The 18,045-nt window shown below is 45.9% G+C and overlaps 1 protein-coding gene across 4 annotated transcripts in view; it reads left to right on the top strand.

The window, feature by feature from the left end:
* The window catches only part of FNDC1 (fibronectin type III domain containing 1), a 69,045-nt gene extending 56,721 nt beyond the window's left edge, over nucleotides 1–12,324 (top strand). For all 4 annotated transcript variants that reach the window (XM_059699917.1, XM_059699918.1, XM_059699916.1 and 1 more), the window contains 7 exons: nucleotides 200–430; nucleotides 2,172–2,280; nucleotides 5,704–5,783; nucleotides 7,205–7,234; nucleotides 7,946–8,107; nucleotides 9,464–9,586; nucleotides 11,196–12,324. In XM_059699917.1, the coding sequence (XP_059555900.1) occupies nucleotides 200–430; nucleotides 2,172–2,280; nucleotides 5,704–5,783; nucleotides 7,205–7,234; nucleotides 7,946–8,107; nucleotides 9,464–9,586; nucleotides 11,196–11,311 (851 nt within the window). In that variant the 3' untranslated portion in view covers nucleotides 11,312–12,324. The remainder of the gene's footprint in view (nucleotides 1–199; nucleotides 431–2,171; nucleotides 2,281–5,703; nucleotides 5,784–7,204; nucleotides 7,235–7,945; nucleotides 8,108–9,463; nucleotides 9,587–11,195) is intronic.
* Nucleotides 12,325–18,045: the final 5,721 nt, after the last annotated feature.

Below are 18,045 nucleotides of genomic sequence, written 5' to 3'. Positions count from 1 at the left end.
GATTAACAGATATAAGTGGGTGGGTCCATTAAGGAGAGCTAGGGATGTGCTTCTGGGTTTGCTATGAGGGCCGATGACCTTGGAACCTCTGTCTAGCAGGGAGAGACTGAACGATTGGTCTGCTCCATGGAGCAGACCTTATGTTTCTGCCTCCAGAGAAAGCCTTCAGCAACCCGACTGGGTGTCTGTTCTTTTACAGCTCCTTATGTGACATATCTAAGTAAAGACCCATCCGCCCCTTGCTCTCTGACCGATGCTCTGGATCACTTCCAAGTGGAGAGCCTGGATGAAATCATCCCAACTGACATGAGGAAGAATGACCTGCCTCCGCAGCACGCGCCCCGCAATATCACCATTGTTGCTATGGAAGGCTGCCACTCATTTGTCATTGTGGACTGGGACAAAGCCACCCCGGGAGATGTGGTAACAGGTGTGTCCAAAGGCAGATGTTCAGAGTTCCCATCAACATGTAGGTGGGACATACAGATAATAACGGATGAACAGATGAGGATGAGTAGATGGAAGGATGGATGGATGGATACATGGGTGGATTGGATGAATGGATGAGTAGGTGCGTGGGTGGGCTGGATGGATAAATGCAGATGTCTTCTTTCAAAAGGATGAAATATAGGCAGGTAGGGAAGTCCTGTGGGGCAGTATGAAGAGCACTGGATGAAGTCAGAAGTCCAGAATCCTAGTCCAAGATAGATTTGCATGACCTTGAGCTACCTCCTTCATCTCCCTGGACATTTGTTTCCTCTTATGCAAAATATTGTTACATCTTTTGCATTCTGTAATCCTGCAAAATGGCCAGGGAGCCCATGTAGCCACTTGTAAGATTAGATCCTACAGTATGATGGATGATGAAGAGCTCCTACTGTGTGCTGCCTTGTGACTCTGCCTCTTCCACTTTCCGTGCCTGCTGGGTGCTCCCAGATCAGTCTTAGTGCTTCTGAATTGCTCATGTGGGAATTGGATGCGATGGAAAAAAGCCCAGGCATCTTGAGCCGTCTAGATTCTTGGCCTGTGAGATGATCATGAGTTCATCTGACTCTGCCAAGGATATATTTGAGGAGAAATATATTGAAATAAGTTTTTACCGAAGATAATTGATATTTTCTTTGAAGAGACCCTTCCTTTGTGAATGATTTCTTCTGAGCCTGCAAGTTGTGTAAGAGGAAGGGATATGTATGTGTGTGTGTCTTGGGCTAGATGGGTGATGGTGGTATAGCTTGACATTATCTGCCACTATTATGCTAATGTAGTTCATCAAAGTCATAGTACTTTTGCTTTATGTCCCTAATATTATCTCTTAAAATGAGAAAAAAGTATTCAAGAACATCCAAAAAGCAACTTTTCTTATGGAGTTTGCACAGTAGCGCAAAAGCCAGGATAAGGGACACAGGAAAGAACGGCCCCGGTATTGTGCCAGGTGAGGTTGCAGGGCCCAGAGGAGCCATAATGGTGCAGGATCAAGGAGTTTGAGCCTTAGGTGTAACTAACAGTGCTGGTTACTCCAGTGTGCATGCTGCGTGGGCTGCTGCAGCCAGTATCTATGAAGTCCAACATGCTTCTAATAGGAAGCAATAAATCAATGGAAGAAGGAAAGCTTGCAGTCAAAACATCCAGAAAATTCTTTTCTTCATTGAATATGGTTTTATGAAGGGCAATTTTGAAAATCAAGCAAGCAAGCATACAGAAGAATCATTGAAAACCTTACCTTATACTGTTTAGCTTTTGATCTCTTGCACAACAGAGGTTACTTAACATAAGTATACCACTGCTCCCTGAGCCCTGGGGCATTTGAGAAACACAGCGGAAGGATGAGAGTTATCAGTTATCCTTCAGTGATCGCCCCATTTGAGGACCCCAGGGAAGCTCTCCATGTCCACCATGACTAGGTCTCCCTTCACACCTCTGAGAGCACATGGACAGATCCTTCATAGTTCTAGTCACAGCTGTGTTATTCAGTCTGTCTGTCTGCTCTACTGCTCCCTGAGTCCTCAGCACTTAGTATAGTGTCTGAGCAATAGTGGACATGCAATAAATATCTGTTAAATGAATTAATGAATGAACTTGAACAAGATACTTAGCCCTCCTCCACGGGTTACACCTTTTGCGTGGCGTGGTTCCTTCACACTCACTGGGTTCTTCCTTCTTCCCACATGCAGGCTACTTGGTTTACAGCGCGTCCTACGAGGACTTCATCAGAAACAAGTGGTCCACCCAGGCTTCGACGGCCACTCATCTGCCCATTGAGAACTTGAAGCCAAACACAAGGTAGAGCATGGCAGTCACTGCAAACCACACAATGAACCCGTGGGCACAGTGACAGGTACCCTTGGGCTGCAAAGGGAAAACCCAGCCAAAACGTTTTTATGATTTCCTTTGCATCCCCTTTGATTCCCATAACGTATCCATGGACGCTTATATAGGACAGGCAGTTTCCTTGGAAGAAGTTACTGTGGTTACTGGAATTGTTAGTCTGTTGTGTGGGCATTTTGTTCCCTGGTTTCCAGAGACTCAACACCGCCTACCACTGGGTGAGCAAAGATGTTCTGTATTGAAAAGGAAGTGATCCTTTTGTCATCACCCGGGTGGCGGCGTTAGACGGATCACCCTACACATGTGACATCCATGGAGCAGCCATTGCTAAACGTTTTAATTCACTGGTACTCAAACTCTATGATGTAGAAGTTTAGATCATTCCAGGAATTAAAATAGGTTACAACCACGTCTTTCTACACCGGGCAAGTGCTGGCTGGGCAGAGGGCCATCTGGGAGCCAGAGTTTACAGCCTCAGTGTGAAAAATGCAAGATGTATTCCCAGGGTACAAAGCGGGGGAGTATGCATTTCTGCTTCTATATGATCCGGTTTTGAAGGTGATGACCGTCAGGAAAGCTTCCCTGGTGGGTGAACACAGTGAAGCATGAGCACGGGGTGGCTGAGCAGTGGTGTGCCTGCAAACCAGCTCTCTGGGGAAAAACAGCGCTCCCTGGTGCGTGGTGTTGGCCAGTGCTCCCACCAGGGCCAGTGGTTTTCATGCCTAAAAATCGGTTTAAGACGCCGTTAACCAGGAGGAGAAGGGTGGGGCAAGGCCAGGTTGTTCCAGGCAGAAAGTTTGCACAAAAAGACGGTGCGTTCTAGGTAGGAAAGGAGGCCAATAAGGCAGGAGGGGTGAGAAGGCTGGAGGCTAGACGCTGGTCCCAGAGGGCCTGCGGAGCCCCTGGGGGCCTCTGTCCTACTGTCCACCCATGGTCAGCTGCCTGGTGGACAGACCAGAACAGCAGCTGCTATTGTGGCCTCCCCAGGGTACCTTCCCGGTCATTCGTGCTGATGGGAAGTGCTGCCCAGGATGCGAGCACCGTGCCTTCTCCCACACGGGTTTCTGAACAGCTGCCAAACTCTCCGGGCCAGGGAAACGCTGTGATGGGAGGATGCTTTTCCCCTGCGTGACCCTAAGGAGAAGGAGGAGAAGTGGGGGACTTTCAAGTCTTTGGGGGTCTCTCCCTTTAGGAACCCAATGCTTCCTCCTTGGAGTTCAGGTTTTCCCACCTCATCGCTGTCCCCAGGCTTCCCAGACACCACCCTCAGGGTCCCCCGAATCGGAGACACAGGAAGCCATGGATGCAGAGGAGCCAGAGTGTAAACGCAGCTGTGGCTCTTCATCGCCGAGTCTTGGGTTAGACTTCGCGTGGGCATATCACCCAGCTCTGCCAGCTCACTTTCCGGAGCACGTGTTTTAATCCATAAAGTCCGATGATTTGTCACTGTGGAGTCGATTCAAAAGCAGGGCCAAAGCCTATGTAAGGCAGCAAGGCATGGATCACACCTGCTACTTGGGCAAGGCAGACACTCTTCAGAGTATGAATGTATATTTCAGCTCATAGCAAAAGCTTCATGTGGTTTTTGAAAATAGGAGCTTCACTTTCTTCATAATTCCAGGTTGCTTTTCAGCGCAGCATATTTAATTTACATGGACACAGTAGGTGAAGTTCAAGTGGAAGCATGTCTTTGGAGTTGGGCCACGTGGCTTTGCAGAGGATGGAATGATGATGCGCCGGGACGGTGGGTCTGGAGATGCTGAGGTGTCAGAGGGAGACCCGCTGATGCAACAGAGACGCTGGACCAGCTCCCCTTCAGGGACTGGCGTCTCCTCGGTGCACAGCTGAGCACGGAGCTCGGGGAAGGGGCATCAGGCGGCTCCGGGGGTGGCTCGAGAAACAGTCAGGAGGAATGTCCCCTGTAGCCTCAGAATGTGTCATCCCTTGGGCTTTCATTTCCTTTTTCTTAAGGAAAAAAGAAAGTATCTGTAAAGTTTGACCAGAATCACAACAGCCAGACCCACCACTTGACCAGCTGCAGTTTCGCCTTAGATTCCTCGCCAGCCACCCACGAAAGCGCACGCCGCTGGGAAAGTGTGACCTGCTGAGCAGCGTGAGATCTGGAGACTTTTGTTTTCAATTGTGCATCTTTTTCTCAAATGAGATTTAGAAAGGATTCTCCCCTTAATGAGACGTGAATGACTTTCTTAAAAGGCTTCAAAGAAGACTAATTTTACTGGGTGGCTTCATCAGCTCAGCCATTTCCACCAGCTCTGTTTCATCAGACACAAAATCACGTCCTGTCTGTAACTGTGAGGGCGAGGGCTCCTTGGTGATCACAGATGCTCGGAAGCGTGGCGCCAGGACACAGCCTTTGCTCTCCGCATGTCAGTAACTCACCTTTAAAACCCAGTGCCTTTTCATCAGTGCATGTAATCTGTGCGCCTGACGAAGAACTCTGGAACGAAGTGTGACTCCTCTGGTCAGAGCCACAGGGAAAGGCTCGCCATGAACTCTCCAAAGCGGTGCAGAGCCACACTCGCAGGATGTACCCCTTCCTCGCCTGCAGTAGCCCAGGAGGGCACGGGGGAGGGACACACAGAGCTTCACAGAGACGGAGTGAGGACTAGGTGGTGCTGGGCCCCAGTCTCTCCAGCCACCGCTTTCATCCTGTAGCTCCCAAGAGAGCAAAGCAAGATGTCCCGGGACTCCCACCCCCGGGGGCCTAGCAGCCTCCCTCCAGGTGAACGAGCCGATGTGCTTGCTGCCCATTCTCTGTTCCAAGACCGAGGAGAATCCTCGAGAAGTTCTCCAGGCCTGCTCCCCATCCCTTCCTGGACTCACTCCTCTCTCCTGGAGGCGCAGAAGCTCGAAACTCTTCTAAGGCTTCCGAGCCAACCACAGCGCTTGTCATGCAACCAAAACACATTGGTTGCCTCTGGACTCCGCCTCTGAACCAGTTCTCCCTCTCTGCCCGCGGTCATGGCGGGCCACACAGCCTGCTCTTCCACGCGGAGCCCAGCGGTGCCCTCCAGGGCCTGGCCCTCCAGCTGGGCCCGAGCAGGACAAGAGTAGGTTCCTCCCAGGGCCCAGTTTCATGGCAGAACCACCGGGTGTCCTAAGGGACACACTCTCTCAGTGACACCCTGTCTGCTCCCAGTGGCCACAGGTCTATGCTGTTCATTGTATTATTTTGAAAAGTTATTAGAAAATGAGAAAGTTCAGAGAACGATGAAGAAATAGCAGGGATGTGTGCATTAGTAAAAACAAAAAAAAATAGGACTCAAAGTCTGCCACAGAGTAAGGAGTTGGGAAGTCTATCTTATTACAGAAGTTAAACAAGGGTCTCTCTCAGCAAGCGTTTTCTTCCCATTTCAGGTATTATTTTAAAGTTCAAGCCAAGAACCCTCAGGGCTATGGACCCATCAGCCCGTCGGTCTCATTTGTCACGGAGTCAGGTACGGCTGCCTTCACTTCTCATTTCTTCCTTTTCTCAAAAACAAATAATTTGGAATAATGACTGCAATAGAATAAAAACTGGAAAATTAGGATCCTTACTTTTCTCTTTACTGAATTCATATTGGCTATTGCTTTATTAAATAAGCATCACTTTCTGCTAGGTTAAAACTTGGACAATAATATTCAAAGTAGTCTTTTTTTGGAACTGCCTGGAAAATGGAAAGGTCAAATTCCAGTGAAAGGGGGGATCTAGTTCTCAGCCATGCAGGAAAGGTAGTCTGAATCTCTCAGCAAAAGATTTCGTGGCAGAGGTGATTTTTTCATTGCAAACAGCTGAAGAGCATAACTAGCCTGCGGCCTGACAGGCAGCTGCTTCTAACAATGAGTTACGTCTCTAAGATGCTTATTTAATTGTTTAAGATTTTTCTTTTCTTTTTTAAAAATATATTTGTATTGATTTCAGAGAGGAAGGGAGAGAAGTAGAGAGAGAGAAACATGAATGATGAGAGGGAATCATTGATCTGCTGCCTCCTGCCTACTGCATCAAAACATGGAGAAGAAAATGAAATCTTTCTGAGAATATGCTCTATACAGGAAATGGAGGCAAAGGACCTCAACAGCATTTTCACCTATTTCATCTAAGAAGTGTGTTTCTCATTAGTAATCAAGAAGAAGCCATTGTCAGTGGTTAATGTGCTAACATAGGGAATGTGTCTATATTTATGGCTACATTTCCTAAAAAGAAAATGGACTTTTGGCAACTTTCAGGATCAACATGATAAAAATCTATAATAAGAAAACCAAATTATTCACATTTAAGCATCTATCAAGAGCCTGATGTCTGAAATCTGAGGGTAGGAAGGCACATGTGTAGCTCACTCTCGTTTATTACTCAGCAGCATTCCTTGCACGGCGGCTGCACCGCAGTGAGCTTCTCCGCTCACCTGCTGGCAGACATTGGGCTGTTTCTGCTTTTTGACTATGAAAAATAAAGCTGCTGTGAGCATTCATGTATAAAAGTGTTTTCCGGGACATGTTTTAATTTCTCTTGGGTAAGATCTCAAGGCCACAAAGGGTGGATTGTACAGTAGGTACATGTTTACCTTTTTAAGAAACCACCAACCTGTTTTCCCAAGATGGACACGTTTTAAAACATAATGAGTATTTCATTTCATTATTTTGTGGTACCCAGTGTCAAAGTATTCAGAGACCCAGAACTTCTATAAAAATAATGAAGTATTTCTCAAAAGGAAGTGCTCAGAAAATAAAAACTAACAAAAATGTTGGCCTTTGACAAAGAAACCGTATATTTTTTCTTTGCTACTCCAGTTGGGTTAGCCCTCTCGGTTATAATACACATTTAAGGCCTGGCATGGTTGTGAAATGTGATAATGGAGTCATTTTTTTTTTCATTCTACAGACAACCCTCTGCTTGTTGTGAGGCCACCAGGTAAGTCTGTCTTCTTGATAAACTCCATATTTGAGCAATCATGTTGAACACTGACTATGAGATTGTTACAATTACAAGTGCTGGACCATTTTTGCATTTTTATAATATTAGGACAACATTGGTGGTTTCTTTACTCCCTTCATCCTAATCCAGGGAAAAGTGATCTGGGAATTTTTTAATAGCAGCCAACATCGATAAAAAACCATTATGGGTGGCCAAGCTCTCTGAGAATAGATAAGTTTATTTTCATTCAGCCCCCTTTGAATATTTTAAATATTTGAAAAGGTAGCAAAATGCATTAAGTGTATAACAAAATTTTACTTTGTTTTTAAATAACCTGAGAAAGCTCTATTGCTCAAGTTCAGGATGGGTCTTCTGAGTGACAAGAACAGTAGGAGTCTAGGCAGAGGGACCTGGTGGGGGGTAGGATGGCATGCCTTGCAAGATCAACTTGGCCTCTATAGCTTATTTCCCATAATGCCTTTTTCTTGCTCTGAGAATCTCTACACTATGTTTGAGTAAAAGGAACTCCACAGCTGTGTGTCAGTCCTAAGAAGGCAAAGGAAAGAGAAAGAGGATGCCCACTGGGAGGTGGGAAAGCTTTGCTCAGGGAAGCCTTGAGAAAGAAGGCCCAGCAAATAAGTCAGATCTCTGTACTTGTGCGAGAATAAACGCTGGAGCGCCATGCCCTGGTGTGTTTTTGTTGTCAAGGCGGTGAGCCCATCTGGATCCCATTTGCTTTCAAACACAACCCTGACTACACGGACTGCCACGGCCGGCAGTATGTGAAGCGGACGTGGTACAGAAAGTTTGTGGGCGTCATTCTCTGTAACTCACTGCGGTACAAGATCTACCTCAGTGACAACCTGAAAGGTAGGTCTTTGAGGCTGGTTGGCTGTGGGAGGGTAGGAAGAATTTTTATTTTATGAGCTACTCACTTGACATAGCAGGTGTGTGAGGATATATTTAGGTTTAGCTCAAATACAAACCAGCTTGGCAGGCTCTGTTTTAGGGTGATTCGTTCCTACACTGGCACCCAGAAAGATACATGCTTTAAATCTACCTTTTAGGAATTCTGACAAAATTCTGACATAAATTTAAAGGCCAGTTTTTGCTGTTAACGCAATAACACGTATGCGTATAAGCTGGAAGTATTGAGGAAAACACTCCGTTTCCTGCTACTGGCACAACTTTACAGAGAAAAAGACACAGATGGTAAAACATGCATTATCAGTACCATCTTTTCCAAATAAAAAGTACATCATCTTCATCGTGGGGGGGAGTAAAACAAAGGATAACATGCACTTTGACCTACTAACATTCCAAAATGCCATCTGACCCAGCTGGCTTTGCCTCATTCACCTACGCAAATTTGTTTTTATTTATTTTTTGTTTTTGTTTTTGAGTTTTCCCTTTATTTTTATTGTTGACACTATTACAGATGTCCCCTTCCCCACCCTTTGCCTGCCTCTACCCAGACCCCAAATTTTTTTTATTTCAAAATTTGCATAATTTTTAGTAAATACATTTTTCAATTTTTCCTCAGCTGCTCTATATTTTAGTATGGTTTTTTTTTTGTTGTTTGTTTTTTCTTGCTAGTGGCATCATGTCAAGATAATGTCAAAACAAAATCTCCCTTACAGTCCTCCACGCTGGCAGTTTCTCAGTGTGTATGCCTCTCCCGACACTCACTGTCTGTGTCTCTCTGCCCTTCTCCTCCTGTGATTCGGAATTCCTAGGAGAGGTGCACAGCCTGCAGCATCCCAGGGTTGAGAAAAACAACTTTGTCCTACTGTGCAGCTGTGTTTCAGCACCACGGACAGTGCCTCATGCCACAGACACACACACTCTACTAGTTATAAATGAAAATAGGTTCTTCTGTTTTTATAGGTCTTTGTACCTTTCACAGTGCAGCCTCTAGACTAGATTAGTTTCATCTGTTCTTTTTTTAAAAAACAAGGATTAAAAAAGTATACCATTTATAGTCTGAAACTGCCTGTAATGGTTTCCATTTAGTGAACACTTGTTAAGTATTTAGTATATATGATCTCTGACACCTTAAACACATATGGGTTGGTGCCATTATCACCAAGTATCAAACATGGAAAGTATGACACACAGAGTTTAGTAATGTACCCACTTCAAATAGTCTCCAAAGCCCAGGCAGACTCCTAAACCATCTGCAGCACTTTTTGAACAGTCACTGACTTATCTTATTCCTCCATGAAGACACATTCTACAGCATCGGAGACAGCTGGGGAAGAGGTGAAGACCATTGCCAATTTGTGGATTCACACCTGGATGGGAGAACGGGGCCTCACTCGTACATAGAGGCCCTCCCCAGCATTCAAGGTAATGAGAACACAGATCTGGCATATTCCACTGGGGGTGAGAGAGGAGGACTGATATGGGGAGAAAATTCACCGTGGCCCTGCCTTTGGTGTACTGCTTGATGACAGGTTGTTGGTAGCATTATAGCTCATGACAATCAAACATTAACAAAATACACCTACTGTGTGCTGGAGTTGGGAAAGTCTAGGGAAAGAAGAGCTCAATGGAATAATATAAGGCCTCATCCCTACTCTCAGGAAGATGGTCCATGACCAGAAAGAGAAGCTAAGTATCTGAAAGGCAACTAACAGGTACAACTTAAACTGTAGATAGTGACAAGAGTTATGTCACATGGTCGTCCTGTTGTCAGGCGATTGAGCAGATTACAGCCACTGTCTGTGAGGGAGGCCGGCCATCGGACACTGTTGGGGAAGGTTTTCGGAAGAGACAGAGTCAAAAAGAGGCCTAGACACACACAGAGTGGAGGGCCTTTGTGGGGAGAATGGCAGGAACAGTAAGGAAGAGAAAAATAAACAAGTGCAAACCAACCGTGACCTGCTTCAGGAGACAGTGTATCAGCTATTTGATGATGGCTGTTGTAAGGTGGGAACAAGTGTATTCACCTCAAGTGTGAACACCCTGCAATATGTTACTTACTCCCCCAACAAACAAACAATCAGAACTGAACGCAGTCCAGCTCTTTTCCCCATTGTGCACTCAGTTCTCAACAATCTGGCATTTTCAAGACATGAGATGTTTTCTGATCAATCGACATTTTTAGCTCGGGGAAGAAAATGGTACAAAATTATTCATTTTTAAGAAGTACAATACAATAAAATACATAAAATAAGTGTATTAGGGCTCTCCAGAAAAACAAAACCAGTGGGGGGGGGGGAAGGGAGAGAAAAAGGGAGAGAGGTGCTTATTTCAAGGAATTGCCTCATATGATGGTAGAGGCCGGCAAGCCCGGAATCTGCGGGGGCCAGCAGGCTGGAGACCCGGGAGAGTCTGTTTCCGTGTGAGTCGCTGGCAGAACACTGTCCTCTTCACGGGAAGGAAGTTTCTTTAGGGCCTTTAACTGATTGGATGATGCCCACCCACCATATGGAGGGTAATCTATTTTACTCAAAGTCTTGCGATTTAAATGTTAATCTCATCTAAAACACACATTCACAGAAAGACCTGAATAATAGTTGACCAAATATCTGGGTCCCATAGCCTAGCCAAATTGAATACAGAAAATTAACCATCAAAATAAACATTAAATATAGGGTGTCCCAACAAATGTATACACACACTTTGAATAATTATAAAGGCAGTGTTTATTAAAATACATCCCATTTTCAAAATTGAGCCATCCGCTGTTAAAACATGTACATGTTTTGGGGAGACACCCTCTATACAGGTGTAAGTGCTTTTCCAAAGTCACCTTACTAACATCGACAGGTGTGGTTGAAAGGGGTTTGTTACCAACATCAGGACTCCTTTATTGCTCTCATCACTTAGAAAATCCCATGGATTTTAGGAACGCTGTGCCGGGAACAGGGATAAAGACCAAATACATATTTCTTACTATAAATGGCAGTATCACAGACACATTTCTCTCCTCTTTTTCCTTTTCCCGTTCCAGGCTACTACCGCCAGTATCGCCAGGAGCCTGTCCGCTTTGGCAACATTGGCTTTGGGACCCCCTATTACTACGTGGGCTGGTATGAGTGTGGCGTCTCCATCCCAGGGAAGTGGTAACCACAGGACGAGCATGCGGAAAGCTCGCCCTGCCCGGCCCCCTGGACTAACTCGCACTGAGGGCTGAGCAGGAAAAGGAAGATGGCGCCTGCCCCAAGCCCCTCTGCCCTGTGTCAGCAATGCCACAAGGTGGACACTGGATATTTGGGGCATCTTCAGTCTGGACTCAGCCCCACTTCCTGGCCTGGACCACACACGGGATTCAATGTTGTTGTTAAGTTTGCTTCTCCACACGTTTTGCTTATAATAGCACATCCCAGAGACAACCAAAGCACACAGCTACCAGGGATGCCCACTGATTCAGGGTGATTTTCACACTTCTTAGGCACAATATCCAGACCATCGGTATCTCCAGAGAACAGCAGAAGCTGGCTTCATGGGATGCTACACGCTCTCTTTTTTCACCGGACTCCTCCCAAACTAGCTGACGTTTTGCTCCTGGCTTCTTTCTCTGCAGGAGAACTGAATTACTCAAATCCTCACCCAAGGGAATATATCCTGCTTAAGATTTATCCATGGACTCACCCAAGGCTAGACCAAATGTATCAAATCTTGGTCAATCTCATTTTGATATATATATGTATATATGCATATACATATCCACACTTGTCTGCAAGAACGTTGATTAAAATTGCTAAATTTGTACCTGTTTACTAGAGAAACGTGTGTGGGACTTTTGGGAGCAAAGGTGCCGTTTTCGAACATCTTATTGAAGTGTCCAGAGCATGCGTTCTCAGCAGAGGAAAGCCATGCCTCCTTCCTGTGCGCGCTGCTGAGCTGTGGGTGGCGCGGGTACTGCCGCAGGGTGGCAGACTCATTGCAGACGGAGTGCCTTCGGTCTCCCACGCCTGTGTGGAAACGCGCGGCTGACTCTATGGGGACAGACCTAGCATATTTGCAGATTAAGAGTTTGGGTCCCAAATGATTCGAAAATCCAGTCTTAAAGAAACCCCTTTCCCTCTCCTGCCCGTCTCAGCGTCTACTTCTTGAAATAAAGCACCTTACCCCTCTTCGCCGCAGCACACGTGAGTTTATTTAAAACACCGTGTCCGGTCCACGGGCTTGGCTCCTCCGTGTCCTCCGGCAGCTCTGCGCAGTGAAGGGTTTGTCTCAGACAGGTTTACACGTACGAAAAGCAGGGCTGGAGGTGGATCCGTTTCTGGGCCCACTGGCGTTTCCCTCATATGAACGATGTGATGTGGGATGCAGTCCAGGCTCCTGGAGCCAACCAGTGCAGGCTGGCACTGTGTTGAGGGGACGCCTGGTGTATCATGTAGGCGTGAAGGTAGAACTTACAAGCAAACAAGTAACTTTGCAGGCCGCTGCATTGAGGCTGTGATAAAGGACACTTCCCTCAGCTCCCACCATCCCCTTTGCACAGTAAACAACAGTAGAGACAGTGTGAGCAGGCAGACAGCTGGGAGAATAGAGAATTCCTTAGGAGGGCAGATCAGACGCCCAGCTCACGTGCTACTCGCATGTTCATTTGCAAAATAGCATAATGCTCTCCAGGTCCATCCATGCTGTTGCAAATGGTAGGAGTTCCTTTTTACAGCAGCATAGTATTCCATGGTGTAGATGTACCCCAGTGTTTTAATCCACTCTTCTGCTGATGGGCACTTAGGCTGTTTCCAGATCTTAGCTACTGTAAATTGTGCTGCTATGAACATAGGGGTGCATATATCCTTTCTGTTTGGTGTTTCTAGTTTCTTGGGATATATTCCTAGAAGTGGGATCCTTGGGTCAAATGGGAGTTCCACTTTTAGTTTTTTGAGGAAACTCCATACTGTTCTCCAAAGTGGCTGCACCAGTCTGCATTCCCACCAGCAGTGCACGAGGGTTCCTTTTTCTCCGCATCCTCTCCAGCACTTGTCATTTGTTGATTTGTGGATGATAGCCATTCTGACAGGTGTGAGATGATACCTCATTGTCCTTTTGATTTTCACCTCTTGGATGATTAGTGACTTTGAGCATGTTTTCATATGTCTCTTGGCCTTCTGTATGTCCTGTTTTGAAAAGTGTCTATTTAGGTCCTTTGCCCATTTTTTGATTGGGTTGTTTATCTTCCTTTTGTTAAGTTGTATGAGTTCCCTGTAAATGTTGGAGGTTAAACCCTTATTGGAGATAACATTAGCAAATATGTTCTCCAGTGCAGTGACAGAAATCTTTAAGTAGCTTTTGGGGCTCTTGTACATGAAAGGGGGATTTTTTTAAAAGAAGGATGTCTAAAATCACCTTATATTTTACTCTTATTAACACTCAAACGAACTTCTTTCAATAAAGATAAGGTCTTTCAGTATAAGTGAATTTTTCTAATAAGCAGGTAACTGGCTTTGGCACCCACCAGCTGGCCATCACCATTGCTGTCGGAGGGAGAGAGGCTCCAGGCTGAGGCCCCTGGGAGAGCCTGCAGTTTGCAATTTCCTGAGTGTTCCCTTAGGTATGAATCATTCATTAGCCATCATTAGAATCATTCATTAGCGCTCAAGCAGGCGTGCTGGGCTGTCCCACAGCCGCCTGGTCGCGGCCTCCTCTGGGAGAGATGGGGATCCGGTCAGCAGAGGAGCAGGCGCCTCTTCCCTTCGTGATCCACATGCTTCATAACCACATGGCATGTGCCCTGCTCCTTTCACACACTAAGGGCTTCCTGCTCACTCCTCAGAAGCACATGGAATCCCCTGGCGTTCACTCAACAATGAACACCAAGCCCCATGATACCGGAGTCTGTATTTCATTATAGAAACCTGCACTTTTATTAGAAAGAAGTGTTTGTGCCCTGGCCGGTGTGCTCAGTGGTCAGAGCATCAGCTGCACACTAAAGGGTTGTGGGTTTGATTCCTGTCAAGGGCACGTTCCTGGGTTGCAATACCTGGCCCCCGATGGGGATACGTGTGGGAGGTAACCAATAGATGTGTCTCTCTCACATCGATGTGTTTTTCTCTCTCTGTCCCCCACTCTCCCTCCCTTCCACTCTCAAAAAAAAGAAAAGAAAGAAAGAAAGAAATGGAAAAAATATCCTCAGTTGAGGATTAACAACAACAAAAAAGTGTTTGCAAGTTTTGATGGAAATTACTACAAACCCCAGATGATAGAGCAGCCAAAACAAAAACACCGGCTCTGAGCCAAGGTGGTACGATTACCAAAATTCTGTCCAAACGTGGTTACGTCACAGTTCACATGAGTGCTCGTGGCCACATCCAGCTCCGGGTCCACTCAGGAGGCCACGTTTCAGAACGCCATGGGCCTGAAAACCACTTCGTGTCAGGTCAGGAGGACATTAATGGGGCCATTTTCCTAAAGCCTTTGTCTATTTGAAAGGCTCAAAGAAGCAGTGAGTTTGCCAGCTCTAGAGGCAGAAGTAGCATAGGTGGGGATTCAAGAAAAAGAACACGTGACTCGCACAGCGAGGAGGGAGCCTCTTTGGGAAGCAGGGAGAAGTCCGTCCCTGAGAAGCCTGAAATAGCATGGGAAAGGTCTAAACTTGCACCCGGAGGCCCCGGCCTGTGTTCACGTGGCCTGCGAGCCCAGAATGGCTTTTCAGAGGGCTGTAAACCAAGCAAACAGACAAGCAAAAAACTCAGTATTAGTCAACAGAAACCATATGTGGTTCACAGGCCTGAAATATTTACCATCTTACCCTGTAAGAAAAAGTTTGCACAGCCTTAGGTTAGAGTTTTCCTGGGTTTAAAGACGGTTTAAGCAAAGTCCTAGTTAAAAACTATCACATCACATAGGACTTCGTAGATGTTTGTTTTCCTTGTGCTTGAGTTATGTTTGGAAATTGATGGATATGCTCAGGATAAAAAAGTCGAGGAATTCAGTGTGTGTGTGTGGGGGGGGGGGGGCAGGGGGTGATTCAAAGGTGGGTCTGCAAGCTCTGTATGGGAACTAGTTCTGCTCTAGAAAACGTTTGAGATTCATGGGGGGGGGGGAGGGGAGAGGGGAGAGGGGAGTGCTCAGAGCTCCCTGGCACCACGTGTCCAGTGTGGCTCAGCACCTGTGGGCTCCGACGCAGACTGAGGGGATGTGGGGGGCGTGGACACAGCACGTGGGCATGTTTGGAAGCAATGGCAGGCTCTCATCGTGGCCCAGCGTTTCTCCACCCTTCCTCGACTTCCACAGCTGTCAGTGGCCTCCGTGCCAGGCAGCGTGCGGACATGTGCACCTCAGCGTTCACAGTCTGCACTAAAACAGCACTGGAGAAGCTGGGCTCGTTTGAAAGCTTGGGGGATGATACCTACGTGATGGGCTTGTTGTGTGTGTTTGTTGCTCTGGGTGCTGACATCTCTGCTGTTCTAGCTTCATCGAAGCGCAGCTGCTCGGAGACTTGGTAAATTCCGTTCACAGCATTTCTGGGTTGCCTCGCTGTATCGGAAATATTTGTTTGGTGACCACAGCTTCGTTCTGTTTTTGATGCTGAATTGGAAAATGCTGTTTGTCCTTTGGGAATGTTGTAGTTAATGAGGAACAGATGGTGGTCTGAGTGGTACGGAACTTGTTGACTAGTCAGAAGATCCTCTTGGTGTACATTTAGGGCTTTCTCTGTAGTAGGGATATTTCTGAAGTAATGTGTAATCAGTGAGTGGAAAATAACTTGTATCCTAGTTCATGGTTCAAATACAAGGTCAATATTATCAATGCATCCATGTATATACTAGTACATCTGTAACAGACAACTTTATTAAGTCCTTCCTAAGTGTCAGGGACCCTTCTGAGTACAGATTTATTCTTTGGTGTTTTTTAAAAAAAATTAAAAAAACACACACACCAACCATTTTAGTGAGGCATGGCTGGCATACAAAAGGCTGTATATAATTAATGTGTACAATGTGATAAGTATATATACCTGTGAAACCATCACCACCGTCTGTACCAGAAACACACCCATTACCTCCAAAAGTTTCTTCCCACCCTCTCAATTTATTATTGTGTGTGTGTGTGTGTGAGAGAGAGAGATAAGAACACTTAACATAGGCCCTCCCCCTGAGCAAGTGTTAAGCGTGCAGTACAGTATCGTTAGCTACCGGCCCTGTGCTGTACAGGAGACCGCTAGGCCTTACTCGTCTTGCATGGCCAAAACTAACACCTCTGCATTTCCCCTCCCCAACCCCTGGCAACCACCATTCTCCTCGCTGCTTCAAGAGTTTTTTTTTTTTTAGATTCCACAGGTAAGTGGAATCATGTGATATGTGTCCTTCTGTGACTGGCTCATTTTACTCAGTCCTCTGGGTTCATTCATGTTGTCACAATTGGCAGGGTTTTTCTTATTATTAAAGGCTGAATATTCCATTGTGTGTGTGTGTGTACCACAAGATTTATAGTGCACACTCCTAAATTTTGACAAATTTATAGTCATGTAAGCACCACTATAATTAAAACAGACAACAGTTCCATTACCCCCCGCCCCACGCACACACACACACAAATTCCTCCCCCGCCTCCACCCCCTCTCCCCCTGGCATCAACTGATCTGCTTTCTGTCTCTGTTCTTGCCTTGTCTAGATGGTCATGTAAAAGGACGGTTCTGTTTCTTCCTTTCCGATCCATTTGCATCTTATTTCTTTTTCTTGCCTATCACTCTGGCAAAGACCTCTCTATACTGATGAAAGAAGACATCTTCGCCTTGTTCCTGATTCCAGAAGGAAAGCTTTTGGTGTTTCAACGCCAAGTATGATGTTAGCCAAAAGCCAAGTCAAGTTGACACGTGAAACACCGTCATGAATTGGAACGCCGAGAGGTCGGGGATGTGGCGTGCTGAGCACCTGGACCATGTGCGGCTCACAGGTCAGGGAATGCCAGACTCTGTGCTGGGCCATGTGCATGCTCTAAACCCAATGCAGGAGAGACCCACCCCCAGAGTTACACAGCAGGCAGGGGTGCAACTGAGATAATTACTCAGAAGACCATTGTGAGGACTGAGCAAGATAATTTGTTTAAGGTACTTAGTGCCTTGCATGTAGTCAATATTCAATAAATTGCAACTATTATCTGATGAATGACAGTGTACCTCAGTTCTCTGCTCTCGAAAACCCGGCCGCATGTTCCTAAATGCATGTGATCTCCTTCACTTGCCATGTTATGGTGGATGAACTGCTCAGACTGTTATGGGCTCATTAATCGTTCAGAAAGCATTGTTCATATGCTCTGGGTTTGATTAAAATTCAAGTGCATTTACACATCCTCTTTCTGCAGTTTCAATGCCATCCACCTGGTAATAGAAACTGGATCCCTACACTGATGATCCACCTATATCTCATTTACTAGAATTCTATTCAGTTGGAGCCAAGAAGACGGCCTTTTCTTTGTGATAAAAGCAAACGCCACATTTTTGCAACGGAGGAGTAACAAAAATCTGAATTCAGTCTGAAGTTCTAAACTGACTAATTTTCAGTGGCTTCTAACCTGGGCCTAAAGGGATAGCCCTCAGTTTATAAAATATTCATACTTCCTCTGTTTCTGCTATGCTAACTGGTGCAAAACAGACATCTCTAGATTCATTCCCCTCCAAAAGCCACCAAGATGCTCTAAGACCTTTCCAATGTCTCATCGCATATGGCTGATGGAACCTCCTCAAAGAAAACCCCTGAATTTTGAAACCATCATAAAATGAGTTCTTACATTTCTTCCATGTGGGAATAAAGTATGTATATAAGAGAGGGGTTATAACATTATATATGCCTGTTTCTACAGGAAAACCAACTTCACTATACATGTCTTTTGGAAAAAACCCTGAG

Source organism: Myotis daubentonii, chromosome 6, assembly GCF_963259705.1.
Source record: "Myotis daubentonii chromosome 6, mMyoDau2.1, whole genome shotgun sequence".
Lineage (NCBI taxonomy): Eukaryota > Metazoa > Chordata > Mammalia > Chiroptera > Vespertilionidae > Myotis > Myotis daubentonii.
The sequence above is the reverse complement of the archived record's forward strand: the minus strand, read 5'-3'. Positions and strand labels throughout refer to the sequence as shown.